Source organism: Pelobates fuscus, chromosome 9 (genome assembly GCF_036172605.1).
Source record: "Pelobates fuscus isolate aPelFus1 chromosome 9, aPelFus1.pri, whole genome shotgun sequence".
Taxonomy (NCBI): Eukaryota; Metazoa; Chordata; class Amphibia; order Anura; family Pelobatidae; genus Pelobates; species Pelobates fuscus.
The window spans coordinates 135,522,227-135,535,640 of record NC_086325.1 but is presented as its reverse complement, the minus strand read 5'-3'; the positions used below and the strand labels follow the sequence as shown (position 1 = coordinate 135,535,640).

The following is a 13,414-nucleotide window of genomic DNA, read 5'->3' as shown; positions in this document are numbered from 1 at the left end:
ACAGACAGACACGCAGACAGACAGACAGACACGCAGACAGACAGACAGACACGCAGACAGACAGACAGACACGCAGACAGACAGACACGCAGACAGGCACACGCAGACAGACACGCAGACAGACACGCAGACAGACAGACACGCAGACAGACAGACACGCAGACAGACAGACACGCAGACAGACAGACACGCAGACAGACAGACACGCAGACAGACAGACACGCAGACAGACAGACACGCAGACAGACAGACACGCAGACAGACAGACAGACACGCAGACAGACAGACACGCAGACAGACAGACACGCAGACAGACAGACACGCAGACAGGCAGACACGCAGACAGACACACGCAGACAGACACGCAGACAGGCAGACAGACACGCAGACAGACACGCAGACAGACACGCAGACAGACACGCAGACAGACACGCAGACAGACACGCAGACAGACACGCAGACAGGCAGACAGACACGCAGACAGGCAGACAGACAGACACGCAGACAGACACGCAGACAGACACGCAGACAGACACGCAGACAGACACGCAGACAGACACGCAGACAGACACGCAGACAGACACGCAGACAGACACGCAGACAGACACGCAGACAGACACGCAGACAGACACGCAGACAGGCAGACACGCAGACAGGCAGACACGCAGACAGGCAGACAGGCAGACAGGCAGACAGGCAGACAGGCAGACACGCAGACAGGCAGACACGCAGACACGCAGACAGACACGCAGACAGACAGACAGACACGCAGACAGGCAGACAGACACGCAGACAGACAGACACGCAGACAGGCAGACACGCAGACAGGCAGACACGCAGACAGGCAGACACGCAGACAGGCAGACACGCAGACAGGCAGACACGCAGACAGGCAGACACGCAGACAGGCAGACACGCAGACAGGCAGACACGCAGACAGGCAGACACGCAGACAGGCAGACACGCAGACAGGCAGACACGCAGACAGGCAGACACGCAGACAGGCAGACACGCAGACAGGCAGACACGCAGACAGGCAGACACGCAGACAGGCAGACACGCAGACAGGCAGACACGCAGACAGGCAGACACGCAGACAGACAGACAGACACGCAGACAGACAGACAGACACGCAGACAGACAGACAGACACGCAGACAGACAGACACGCAGACAGACAGACACGCAGACAGACAGACACGCAGACAGACAGACACGCAGACAGACAGACACGCAGACAGGCAGACAGGCACACGCAGACAGACACGCAGACAGGCAGACAGACACGCAGACAGGCAGACACGCAGACAGGCAGACAGACACGCAGACAGACAGACACGCAGACAGACAGACACGCAGACAGACAGACACGCAGACAGACAGACACGCAGACAGGCAGACACGCAGACAGGCAGACAGGCACACGCAGACAGACACGCAGACAGGCAGACAGACACGCAGACAGGCAGACACGCAGACAGGCAGACACGCAGACAGGCAGACACGCAGACAGGCAGACACGCAGACAGACAGACACGCAGACAGACAGACACGCAGACAGACAGACACGCAGACAGACAGACACGCAGACAGACAGACACGCAGACAGACAGACACGCAGACAGACAGACACGCAGACAGACAGACACGCAGACAGACAGACACGCAGACAGACAGACACGCAGACAGACAGACACGCAGACAGACAGACACGCAGACAGGCAGACACGCAGACAGGCAGACAGACAGACACGCAGACAGGCAGACACGCAGACAGGCAGACACGCAGACAGGCAGACACGCAGACACGCAGACACGCAGACACAGACAGACACGCAGACAGACACGCAGACAGACACGCAGACAGACACGCAGACAGACACGCAGACAGACACGCAGACAGACACGCAGACACGCAGACACGCAGACACGCAGACAGGCAGACACGCAGACAGGCAGACACGCAGACAGGCAGACACGCCGACAGGCAGACACGCAGACAGACAGACACGCAGACAGACAGACACGCAGACAGGCAGACACGCAGACAGGCAGACACGCAGACAGGCAGACACGCAGACAGGCAGACACGCAGACAGGCAGACACGCAGACAGGCAGACACGCAGACAGGCAGACACGCAGACAGGCAGACACGCAGACAGGCAGACACGCAGACAGACAGACACGCAGACAGACAGACAGACACGCAGACAGACAGACAGACACGCAGACAGACAGACAGACACGCAGACAGACAGACAGACACGCAGACAGACAGACAGACACGCAGACAGACAGACACGCAGACAGACAGACACGCAGACACGCAGACAGGCAGACAGGCAGACACGCAGACAGGCAGACAGGCAGACACGCAGACAGGCAGACAGGCAGACACGCAGACACGCAGACACGCAGACACGCAGACAGGCAGACACGCAGACAGGCAGACACGCAGACAGGCAGACACGCAGACAGGCAGACACGCAGACAGGCAGACACGCAGACACGCAGACAGGCAGACACGCAGACAGGCAGACACGCAGACAGGCAGACACGCAGACACGCAGACAGGCAGACACGCAGACAGGCAGACACGCAGACAGGCAGACACGCAGACAGACAGACAGACACGCAGACAGACAGACACGCAGACAGACAGACACGCAGACAGACAGACACGCAGACAGACAGACACGCAGACAGACAGACACGCAGACAGGCAGACAGGCACACGCAGACAGGCACGCAGACAGGCAGACAGACACGCAGACAGGCAGACAGACACGCAGGCAGACAGACACGCAGACAGACAGACACGCAGACAGACAGACACGCAGACAGACAGACACGCAGACAGACAGACACGCAGACAGACAGACACGCAGACAGACACGCAGACAGACAGACACGCAGACAGGCAGACACGCAGACAGGCAGACACGCAGACAGGCAGACACGCAGACAGGCAGACACGCAGACAGGCAGACACGCAGACAGGCAGACACGCAGACAGGCAGACACGCAGACAGGCAGACACGCAGACAGACACGCAGACAGACACGCAGACAGACACGCAGACAGACAGACACGCAGACAGACACGCAGACAGACACGCAGACAGACAGACACGCAGACAGACAGACACGCAGACAGACAGACACGCAGACAGACAGACACGCAGACAGACAGACACGCAGACAGACAGACACGCAGACAGACAGACACGCAGACAGACAGACACGCAGACAGACAGACAGACACGCAGACAGACAGACACGCAGACAGACAGACAGACACGCAGACAGACAGACAGACACGCAGACAGACAGACAGACACGCAGACAGACAGACAGACACGCAGACAGACAGACAGACACGCAGACAGACAGACAGACACGCAGACAGGCAGACACGCAGACAGGCACACGCAGACAGACACGCAGACAGGCAGACAGACACGCAGACAGACACGCAGACAGACACGCAGACAGGCAGACAGACACGCAGACAGGCAGACAGACACGCAGACAGGCAGACAGACACGCAGACAGGCAGACAGACACGCAGACAGACAGACACGCAGACAGACACGCAGACACAGACAGACACGCAGACAGACAGACACGCAGACAGACAGACACGCAGACAGACAGACACGCAGACAGACAGACACGCAGACAGACAGACACGCAGACAGACAGACACGCAGACAGACAGACACGCAGACAGACAGACAGACACGCAGACAGACAGACACGCAGACAGACAGACAGACACGCAGACAGACAGACAGACACGCAGACAGACAGACAGACACGCAGACAGACAGACAGACACGCAGACAGACAGACAGACACGCAGACAGACAGACAGACACGCAGACAGGCAGACACGCAGACAGGCACACGCAGACAGACACGCAGACAGGCAGACAGACACGCAGACAGACACGCAGACAGACACGCAGACAGGCAGACAGACACGCAGACAGGCAGACAGACACGCAGACAGGCAGACAGACACGCAGACAGGCAGACAGACACGCAGACAGACAGACACGCAGACAGACACGCAGACACAGACAGACACGCAGACACAGACAGACATGCAGACACAGACAGACACGCAGACACAGACAGACACGCAGACAGACACGCAGACAGACACGCAGACAGACACGCAGACAGACACGCAGACAGACACGCAGACAGACACGCAGACAGACACGCAGACAGACACGCAGACAGACAGGCAGACACGCAGACAGGCAGACACGCAGACACGCAGACAGGCAGACAGGCAGACAGGCAGACACGCAGACACGCAGACAGGCAGACAGGCAGACAGGCAGACAGGCAGACACGCAGACAGACAGACACGCAGACAGACAGACACGCAGACAGACAGACACGCAGACAGGCAGACAGGCAGACACGCAGACAGGCAGACACGCAGACAGGCAGACACGCAGACAGGCAGACACGCAGACAGGCAGACACGCAGACAGGCAGACACGCAGACAGGCAGACACGCAGACAGGCAGACACGCAGACAGGCAGACACGCAGACAGGCAGACACGCAGACAGGCAGACACGCAGACAGGCAGACACGCAGACAGGCAGACACGCAGACAGGCAGACACGCAGACAGGCAGACACGCAGACAGGCAGACACGCAGACAGGCAGACACGCAGACAGGCAGACACGCAGACAGGCAGACACGCAGACAGGCAGACACGCAGACAGGCAGACACGCAGACAGGCAGACACGCAGACAGGCAGACACGCAGACAGGCAGACACGCAGACAGGCAGACACGCAGACAGACAGACACGCAGACAGACAGACACGCAGACAGACAGACACGCAGACAGACAGACACGCAGACAGACAGACACGCAGACAGACAGACACGCAGACAGACAGACACGCAGACAGACAGACACGCAGACAGGCAGACAGGCACACGCAGACAGACACGCAGACAGGCAGACAGACACGCAGACAGGCAGACAGACACGCAGACAGGCAGACACGCAGACAGGCAGACACGCAGACAGACAGACACGCAGACAGACAGACACGCAGACAGACAGACACGCAGACAGACAGACACGCAGACAGACAGACACGCAGACAGACAGACACGCAGACAGACAGACACGCAGACAGACAGACACGCAGACAGACAGACACGCAGACAGGCAGACACGCAGACAGGCAGACACGCAGACAGGCAGACACGCAGACAGGCAGACACGCAGACAGACAGACACGCAGACAGACAGACACGCAGACAGACAGACACGCAGACAGACAGACACGCAGACAGACAGACACGCAGACAGACAGACACGCAGACAGACAGACACGCAGACAGACAGACACGCAGACAGACAGACACGCAGACAGACAGACACGCAGACAGACAGACACGCAGACAGACAGACACGCAGACAGACAGACACGCAGACAGACAGACACGCAGACAGACAGACACGCAGACAGACAGACACGCAGACAGACAGACACGCAGACAGACAGACACGCAGACAGACAGACACGCAGACAGACAGACACGCAGACAGACAGACACGCAGACAGACAGACACGCAGACAGACAGACAGACACGCAGACAGACAGACAGACACGCAGACAGACAGACAGACACGCAGACAGACAGACAGACACGCAGACAGACAGACAGACACGCAGACAGACAGACAGACACGCAGACAGACAGACAGACACGCAGACAGACAGACAGACACGCAGACAGACAGACACGCAGACAGACAGACACGCAGACAGACAGACACGCAGACACGCAGACAGGCAGACACGCAGACAGGCAGACACGCAGACAGGCAGACACGCAGACAGGCAGGCAGACACGCAGGCAGGCAGACAGACACGCCGGCAGGCAGACAGACAGACAGACACGCCGGCAGGCAGGCAGACAGACAGACACGCCGGCAGGCAGGCAGACAGACAGACACGCCGGCAGGCAGGCAGACAGACAGACACGCCGGCAGGCAGGCAGACAGACAGACACGCCGGCAGGCAGGCAGACAGACACGCCGGCAGGCAGGCAGGCAGACAGACAGACAGACAGACAGACCTCTTTCCAGTGGAGGCAGTTGGTTGTTGGGGAAGTAGAGACTCCTTCCTTCTTACCTCTTCCTGTGCAGCTTCGGGTAGGTATTAGCCCTTCCCCGCTGCTCGTTTAGCCCCCCCGTTCGTTATTTTATTTCTTTTTTTAATAGACCTGAGTGGAGGATAATTAATCCTCCACCCGGGTACTTGTTTTAGCTCCCCTGACACCGCCATATGTGAGCGGTGTCGGCCACATGGCGCTCCTAGTCCATGGCGCCCTGTGCGGCCGCACAACTCGCCCACCCCTAAGGCCGACCCTGATATCTTACTTCACCATTCCATGCCAGGAATCATGTGTTTGTTCACATATTTTGATCTTAGGAAGATCTTTTGCTGACGGACCTGTGGCCACCATAAGATTTAGAACATAAGCCTACTTATCTATTATGGCGATTCTGACCATTTAGAAACAAAATAAAGTGTCAGCGCTATACTTGAAAACCTAATTTAGGTGATCACTCTCAATCTGAAGTAAAACACTTATAAATGCGGATTTATGGAAATACTTCCAAGTGCAATAAAATAAAATAAAACAGACCACCATAAGTGTAGTACTCAAATAATCATAAAAAGTCTTGCTATAGGGTCCAATAAATCTTGGGTGATGATATTTTACAGGGTTAAGATTAGTCTTGCTGCTATGTCACAGCATCTGTAGGTACATTGTTGCACTGTGGGCTTTTAACATCAGCAAGTTGTCGTACTCTTTTCCAAGATACCACGATATAAACTTTAAAATACACAAAGGCTTGGCAGCCGTTACCGTCAATGCACACTCCCACCCGATCTCAGCGCTGATTAAATGAATATTCAAACGGAGAGGAGGATGTGGCTGGCAGACTATGCTGACACACGTGCATCCACCTCTGGCAGCAGGAAGCTGTTCACACTTCGACGCGTTTCGCCCACAATACCAGGCTTTCTCAAGATCTTATAAGTGTTTTACTTCAGATTGAGAGTGATCACCTAAATTAGGTTTTCAAGTATAGCGCTGACACTTTATTTTGTTTATATATTATGTGTAAAGTTTTTAAGGACATTTATATGTGTATAGCTGCTGAATTTACTCACGTTCTTATTTAGATTTAGTTTTATTTACTTTAAGATCTGCGCTCTCCTATTTTGTCTAGATTCTGATCATTTATGTAGCTTGTATTTCAAAGGTGCATTATATGCAACAAAGCCAATGTAAAATATTGTGATTTTGAGAAACTGCAAAGCTAACATTTTTGTCAAGAACACAGCTCTAGAGGCTGTCAGACTGATGGATGGTCACTAGAGACATTTCCTTATTGAAGACTTTCCATTTCTGAATGTTTTGTGGCTCAGCTGCATCAAACACCGAATACTGTGAATGCAATGCTTCTCTGTGAGAAGTATGGAAACATCTGCTTGGCTGTGTGTAATTGCCGTACATACCCAATCGCCATGCACATTTTTAGTGTTGGTGTTCCTTTAACTGCAAATGTTCTTATTGGAAGCTTTGCTGTTCATGTACACCATGGTAGAAGAACTATATAGATGTTTTGCCTCCCTAAAGTGGAACTGTCACTTTCCAAGATTTTAATCCTGTTTACTTATTCCTATATTTAACAAATATGTATTTGTACAGTGTAGAAAAAAAATAAAAATGAATGTAGAAATCTAATCTATACCTCTTTATGCTGCAGCCAAGTGCCTCCATCTTGGCTCTCTCATCTGGGAGTCGGCATAGAGAGAAAATAAATAAAACAATGGCTCTATTTATTCTGCCTATTTACAATGTGTGCTCTGACTGTCCCAGGACTGAACTAGATTGAAAATCTAATTGGCTTAATCTTTAATATTTAATATTTATTGCATTTATATGAAAAAGGTTAACATAGGTGATTTTCCGCTTTAAGAGACACTTTAGTCACCAAGACCATTTTATCTTAACAAAGTGATCTTGGAGCTTTGACTCTGTGATTTGACTCTGGGGGTGTAAATCATTGCCCTTTCGGAGTTATGGCAATGTTTACAGTGCATCAGGGTGACAGACACTTTCTATGTTGAGAAAGGAGATGATGATTCTTCAGGTTCTACATCCTCGCGCATTGCTTGAGGATGTCGAATGTAAAGGTTGTACAATGCACGCAGCTCTGATATAAGCGTGCCTTCATTGTTGTGCAATAACCCATGGGAGTGGTGTCCATTCAAAAGCCACTTTTGAGAAGCATGGAACTTGGTGCACGTGCACCTTTTGTCCACAATGCACCATGTATCTTGATGATTGCAAAGGAGGCCGATCAGGCTGCTGCGAGGACTGCTTCTCAACTCTAGAATAAAATAGTGTTATTTTCGTTGGATTTTTAAATGGATGGGGGGTTGAATTCCAAATTATCCCGTATATTTTAAATGAGGGGAAAATATATATGTATATTTTCACTAAATAGTTTCAGGCCTAATGAAACTGATACACCTTTATAGTGGGTATTGTGATTTACATTGCATATCTCTTCATGATCTAACTCTCCATGATGCAAGAAGTAACAGCACAAAATGTATTTTATCTGCTTAAAAAGATACTCTAGGCACCAAAACAACCTTAGCTTCATAAAGCGTTTTGTTGTTGTTGTTGTGTATATCAGGTCCATGAAGTCTCAATGCTCAATTCTCTGCCATTTAGGAGATAAATGACTTTTGTTTCTGTTTATGCAGCCCTAGCCACACTTTCCCTGGCTGCGACATGTCCTGCATGAAAGCTAAATGGTTTCGTTTTCAATCCGATGGGAACAGTACAGTGTGTTTACTTTAGAAGTGTTTATCAGCTTCTTTGTAAATTTAACTTTAATCACACATGGGAGGCTCTAGCAGGCAATTAACAAAAAATGATACAAAATTCTACATTAAACACTTAATAAAGAAAGTTTAAAAATCAGATCTTTCTTTACAGGAAGTGTATAGGGAGGATGTGTAAGTCATAGACACAGAGGCGTGGCTTGGGCTGCATAAACAAAATGATTTAACTCCTAAATGGTAGTGAACTGAGAAGTAAGACTGCAGTGGCATGATCTATACATCAAAACTGCTCAATTAAAGCGGCACTGTCATGCCGAACTTACCTTTCCTCAATCTCTTCCTCTTCTCCCCCTCTCTCGGGATCTGTTATTCTTTTCTTCCTGTCTTCTTTAGTTTTCTTTAAAATCATAAGACAAAGTAGGGACTCTGTCTTATGGAGGATTCCTCCGCTTGACCAGCTCTGACCAGCGGAGGAGCAAAGTGTGCTTCATTTCCGCTGGTCAGAGCAATTTTCCCATGATCCCTAGCTTTCCTCCCAGTTTCCACAATGCTTCCTGTCAGTATTGCCGAACGTCCTGTCACTTAGACAGAACGCCGGGAAAAACTGCCGAATTGCATCCTAACAGAATGAGCACTGTTTCTCCATTGGTGTTAGGATGCAATTCGGTACTTTGTTCGGATCGGAATTTCATTCAAATGAATGAAACTCCGATCCTATTCATTGCTGTGGCTGCATCTTGCAGCCGCTTAGTAGATAACTCCCTAATTCCCACGGTATCAGGGAGCTATCTACTAAAAGGCTGAAAGACCTAAATTGGTCTTTCAGCCAAATTTACTAACACTAAGTAAAAATGACTTGGTATTAGTAAATAATATGCCCCTACTCGCTATACCGCGAGTAGGGGCATGTCTAGTAAGCAGTGAGCAGCCTATGGCTGCTCACTGTAAAAAAAAAAAAAAAAAATATTGCCCCCCACCCCTAAACAACGGGTGGGGGCTGTAAAGTAAAATAAGGGAGGGAGACCTATTGGCCCCCACCCCTGAGCGGTGGGTGGGGGCCATAAAGATAATGAGGGGGGGGGGGCTACTGTCCTCCCCCCCGGCCCCCACCCCTGGGCGGCGGGTGGGGGCCATGATAGTAGTAGGGAGGGGGGGGGACCTACTGTCCTCCCCCCCGGCCCCCACCCCTGGCCGGCGGGTGGGGGCCATAATGGTAATAAGAGGGGGGGGACCTACTGTCCTCCCCCCCCGGCCCCCACCCCTGGGGGGCGGGTGGGGGCCATAATAGTAGTAGGGGGGGGGGACCTACTGTCCTCCCCCCCCGGCCCCCACCCCTGGCCGGCGGATGGGGACCATAATGGTAATAAGAGGGGGGGGGACCTACTGCGCAAAAAAAAAAAACCTGACGAAAAAGAAAAAACCCGAGCGCGCATAAAAATAATCCAACTTCACCCATGGAGGGCTCCGCGCAGACTGAGCTCCGCAGGGCGGGGCAAGGCTTATAAAGCCTTGCCCCGCCCTGCAATTAGCCTAAGAACACTCTGATTGGTGGGTTTAAGCCAATCAGAGTGCTCTTTGTCATTTTACAAGCGTGGGAAAGTTCTTTGGAATTTTCCCACGCTTGTAAAATGACACAGAGCACTGTGATTGGATGGCTTGAAATCCATCCAATCACAGTGCTCTGTGTCATTTTACAAGCGTGGGAAAGTTCTTTGGAATTTTCCCACGCTTGTAAAATGACACAGAGCACTGTGATTGGATGGCTTGAAATCCATCCAATCACAGCGCTCTGTGTCATTTTACAAGCGTGGGAAAGTTCTTTGGAACTTTCCCACGCTTGTAAAATGACAAAGAGCACTCTGATTGGCTTAAACCCACCAATCAGAGTGTTCTTAGGCTAATTGCAGGGCGGGGCAAGGCTTTACAAGCCTTGCCCCGCCCTGCGGAGTTCAGTCTGCGCGGAGCCCTCCATGGGTGAAGATGGATTATTTTTTTGTGCGCTCGGGTTTTTTCTTTTTCGTCGGGTTTTTTTTTTGCGCTCGGGTTTTTTATTTTATTTTTAGTTCGACAGCTATGATGGTTTTTTATTTGGCCTTTTTTGGGGCTGAAAATGAAGATTTTAGAAAAAAGAAGACGTTGAATGGTAAGTTTAATTTTACTTTACAGGTTAGCAATTTTATTCCCCCCTCACTATTTTTTAGGGTGAGGGGGGTAGGTAGGGGCATTTTTTATTTGGGTGGGGGGTGGGTGACTAGGGGCTTGGGCACCCCTAGTCACCTTGATGGGGGGGGGTGGAATTTACTTAGTGCCCCCACCCGCCGCCCAGGGGTGGGGGCCGGGGGCTGGAGGACAGTAGGTCCCCCCCCCCCTTATTACTATTATGGCCCCCACCCGCCGCCCAGGGGTGGGGGCCGGGGGGGAGGACAGTAGGTCCCCCCTATTACTATTATGGCCCCCACCCGCCGCCCAGGGGTGGGGGCCGGGGGGTGGAGGACAGTAGGTCCCCCCCCCCCCCTATTACTATTATGGCCCCCACCCGCCGCCCAGGGGTGGGGGCCTGAGGGGAGGACAGTAGGTCCCCCCTCATTCCCATTATGGCCCCCACCCGCCGTCCAGGGGTGGGGGCCGGCGGGGGAGGACAGTAGGTCCCCCGTCCCCCCCTTATTACCCTTTTTTTTTTTACAGTGAGCAGCCACAGGCTGCTCACTGTTTAGTGGACATGCCCCTACTCGCGGTATAGCGAGTAGGGGCATTGGGGAGATTTTAATCTCCCTTGTGCTATTATGGGGGTCATATTGACCCCCATAGAGTGAGGAGGGGACCTGGGGGGCTTATGAAGTGGTGGGGAGCACTGCTCCCTGCCGCTTCTGTCTTTACATATTGCAAGGAGGGAGCTGCACGCCGGTAGCTCCCTCCTTGTAATAAACCGAACAAACAAACGAACACTGATACACAGTGTTAGTTTGTTCGTCTGATTTTTTCTATTCATTCATTCGTCTGTCTGATGAATGAATGAATGAATAGGTGAAATTCCCGTTCGCATGTCCAGATGTTTCACTGGGCATGTGCGGGAATCTCAGGGCTATCTAGTGTGGGTAGATGACGTGTCCCACAGGGACTTCACCTACCCACACAAAGATGGCGGCGCCCTGAATATAGATCGGGGCAGAAAATAAAGAATAAAAAATAGGTAATGTGGGGGGCATAGGGGCATTTGGGGGTGTCTAGGGGGTCGATTGGATGTAGTTGAGGCGGGAGGGGGGGGTTAAAAAAAAACGGAAATCGGCATGACAGTGCCGCTTTAAGTTAAAGTTGTTTGGGTGCTTAGTGAAAAAGCACAATTTTTTAAATCTAATTACCCTTTATTTATGGAGGGGGATTATGCTTGGTTTCATCCTTGAAATGTATAAGTCAAGTTTCATAATCTTTTTTTCAATATTTTTCAGATTTTCGAAATAAAAAATGACTATTTACCCAGTGAAATATTCTATGAATATACAGAGAAGAGAAATGAGAAAACGAAGATGTCTGATTAAAAATCTGCTGAGTTTTATTTGTTTGAAATGTATTTCTTTTTGTTTTATTGTTAATAGGGGGGGGCTGATTTTTATTTTTTAAGCAAAAATCAATTTCATGTGCTGGTGCTAATATTTAGCATAAGGCAGAGGGGATTTTTTTAATTGAATTATTCTAAATTGATCTGGTTCTCAGGAAAGCAGACAATATATATGCAATAAAATCGGATACACATCTGGAAAATAATTAAAGCCTGTTTTGACAGAAATATTCATCACTGTCTACAAAACCTAAAAGTTAATATGACGTAAGCTGTTGAGGAAGGCAAAATGTATTTTAAAAAAATATCAAAATTTTGTTTGTAATTGAATCTGTGTCTTTATTTAAGATGTACCACTGCTGTAAAACAGTCTTCTCAATTGACTTGCAGAAATATCACGCTGTCTGATTTTCTTTTTATATTTTTTTTGCATGTTTTCTTTTTTGTGAATTTGAATATTCTGTTGCTGTGAGTATAGGTGTACACTGTTAACTTTATTAGGGTGTGTTCATGGAATTTCTTTCTATTCATTTTACTATTTTAAAATTTTATATAAGAAGACTTCTTCATATACAGTACAGGGCGACACAATCACAAGTGCAATACTATATATACACCACTTGGTATAGACGTATTCTCACATGTAAAAGAGAGAAAAAGAGAAAACCATAGTGTAATATTTTAATACAATTGGAAATAAATAAAACATAAACATAGGCACAATTAAATATTACATTAACTGTGCAAAAAAAACAAAAAAAAAAAACTTTGTAGCCTCAATGGGCTTAGTCCCACAGGATAAGCAGCAGACAGTCTCTGTATCTCAGCATACCGATAATCCAAGTAGAAAGATTGGTGATCAAGTCCTGGAACTTGGCTTCCTTTACTTCCTTCCTGGGCTTGGCGCGTTTCATCCTATAGATTTCTTCATGAGCTG

At 50.4% G+C, this 13,414-nt stretch overlaps 1 protein-coding gene across 1 annotated transcript in view; it reads left to right on the top strand.

Annotated features, from left to right (window-relative positions):
- Positions 1–12,478, top strand: part of TTF1 (transcription termination factor 1) — a 75,954-nt gene extending 63,476 nt beyond the window's left edge. Inside the window, exon 18 of the mRNA XM_063432484.1 lies at positions 12,368–12,478. Within this exon, the coding sequence (XP_063288554.1) occupies positions 12,368–12,457 (90 nt within the window). The 3' untranslated portion in view covers positions 12,458–12,478. The remainder of the gene's footprint in view (positions 1–12,367) is intronic.
- The last annotated feature ends 936 nt before the right edge of the window (positions 12,479–13,414 follow it).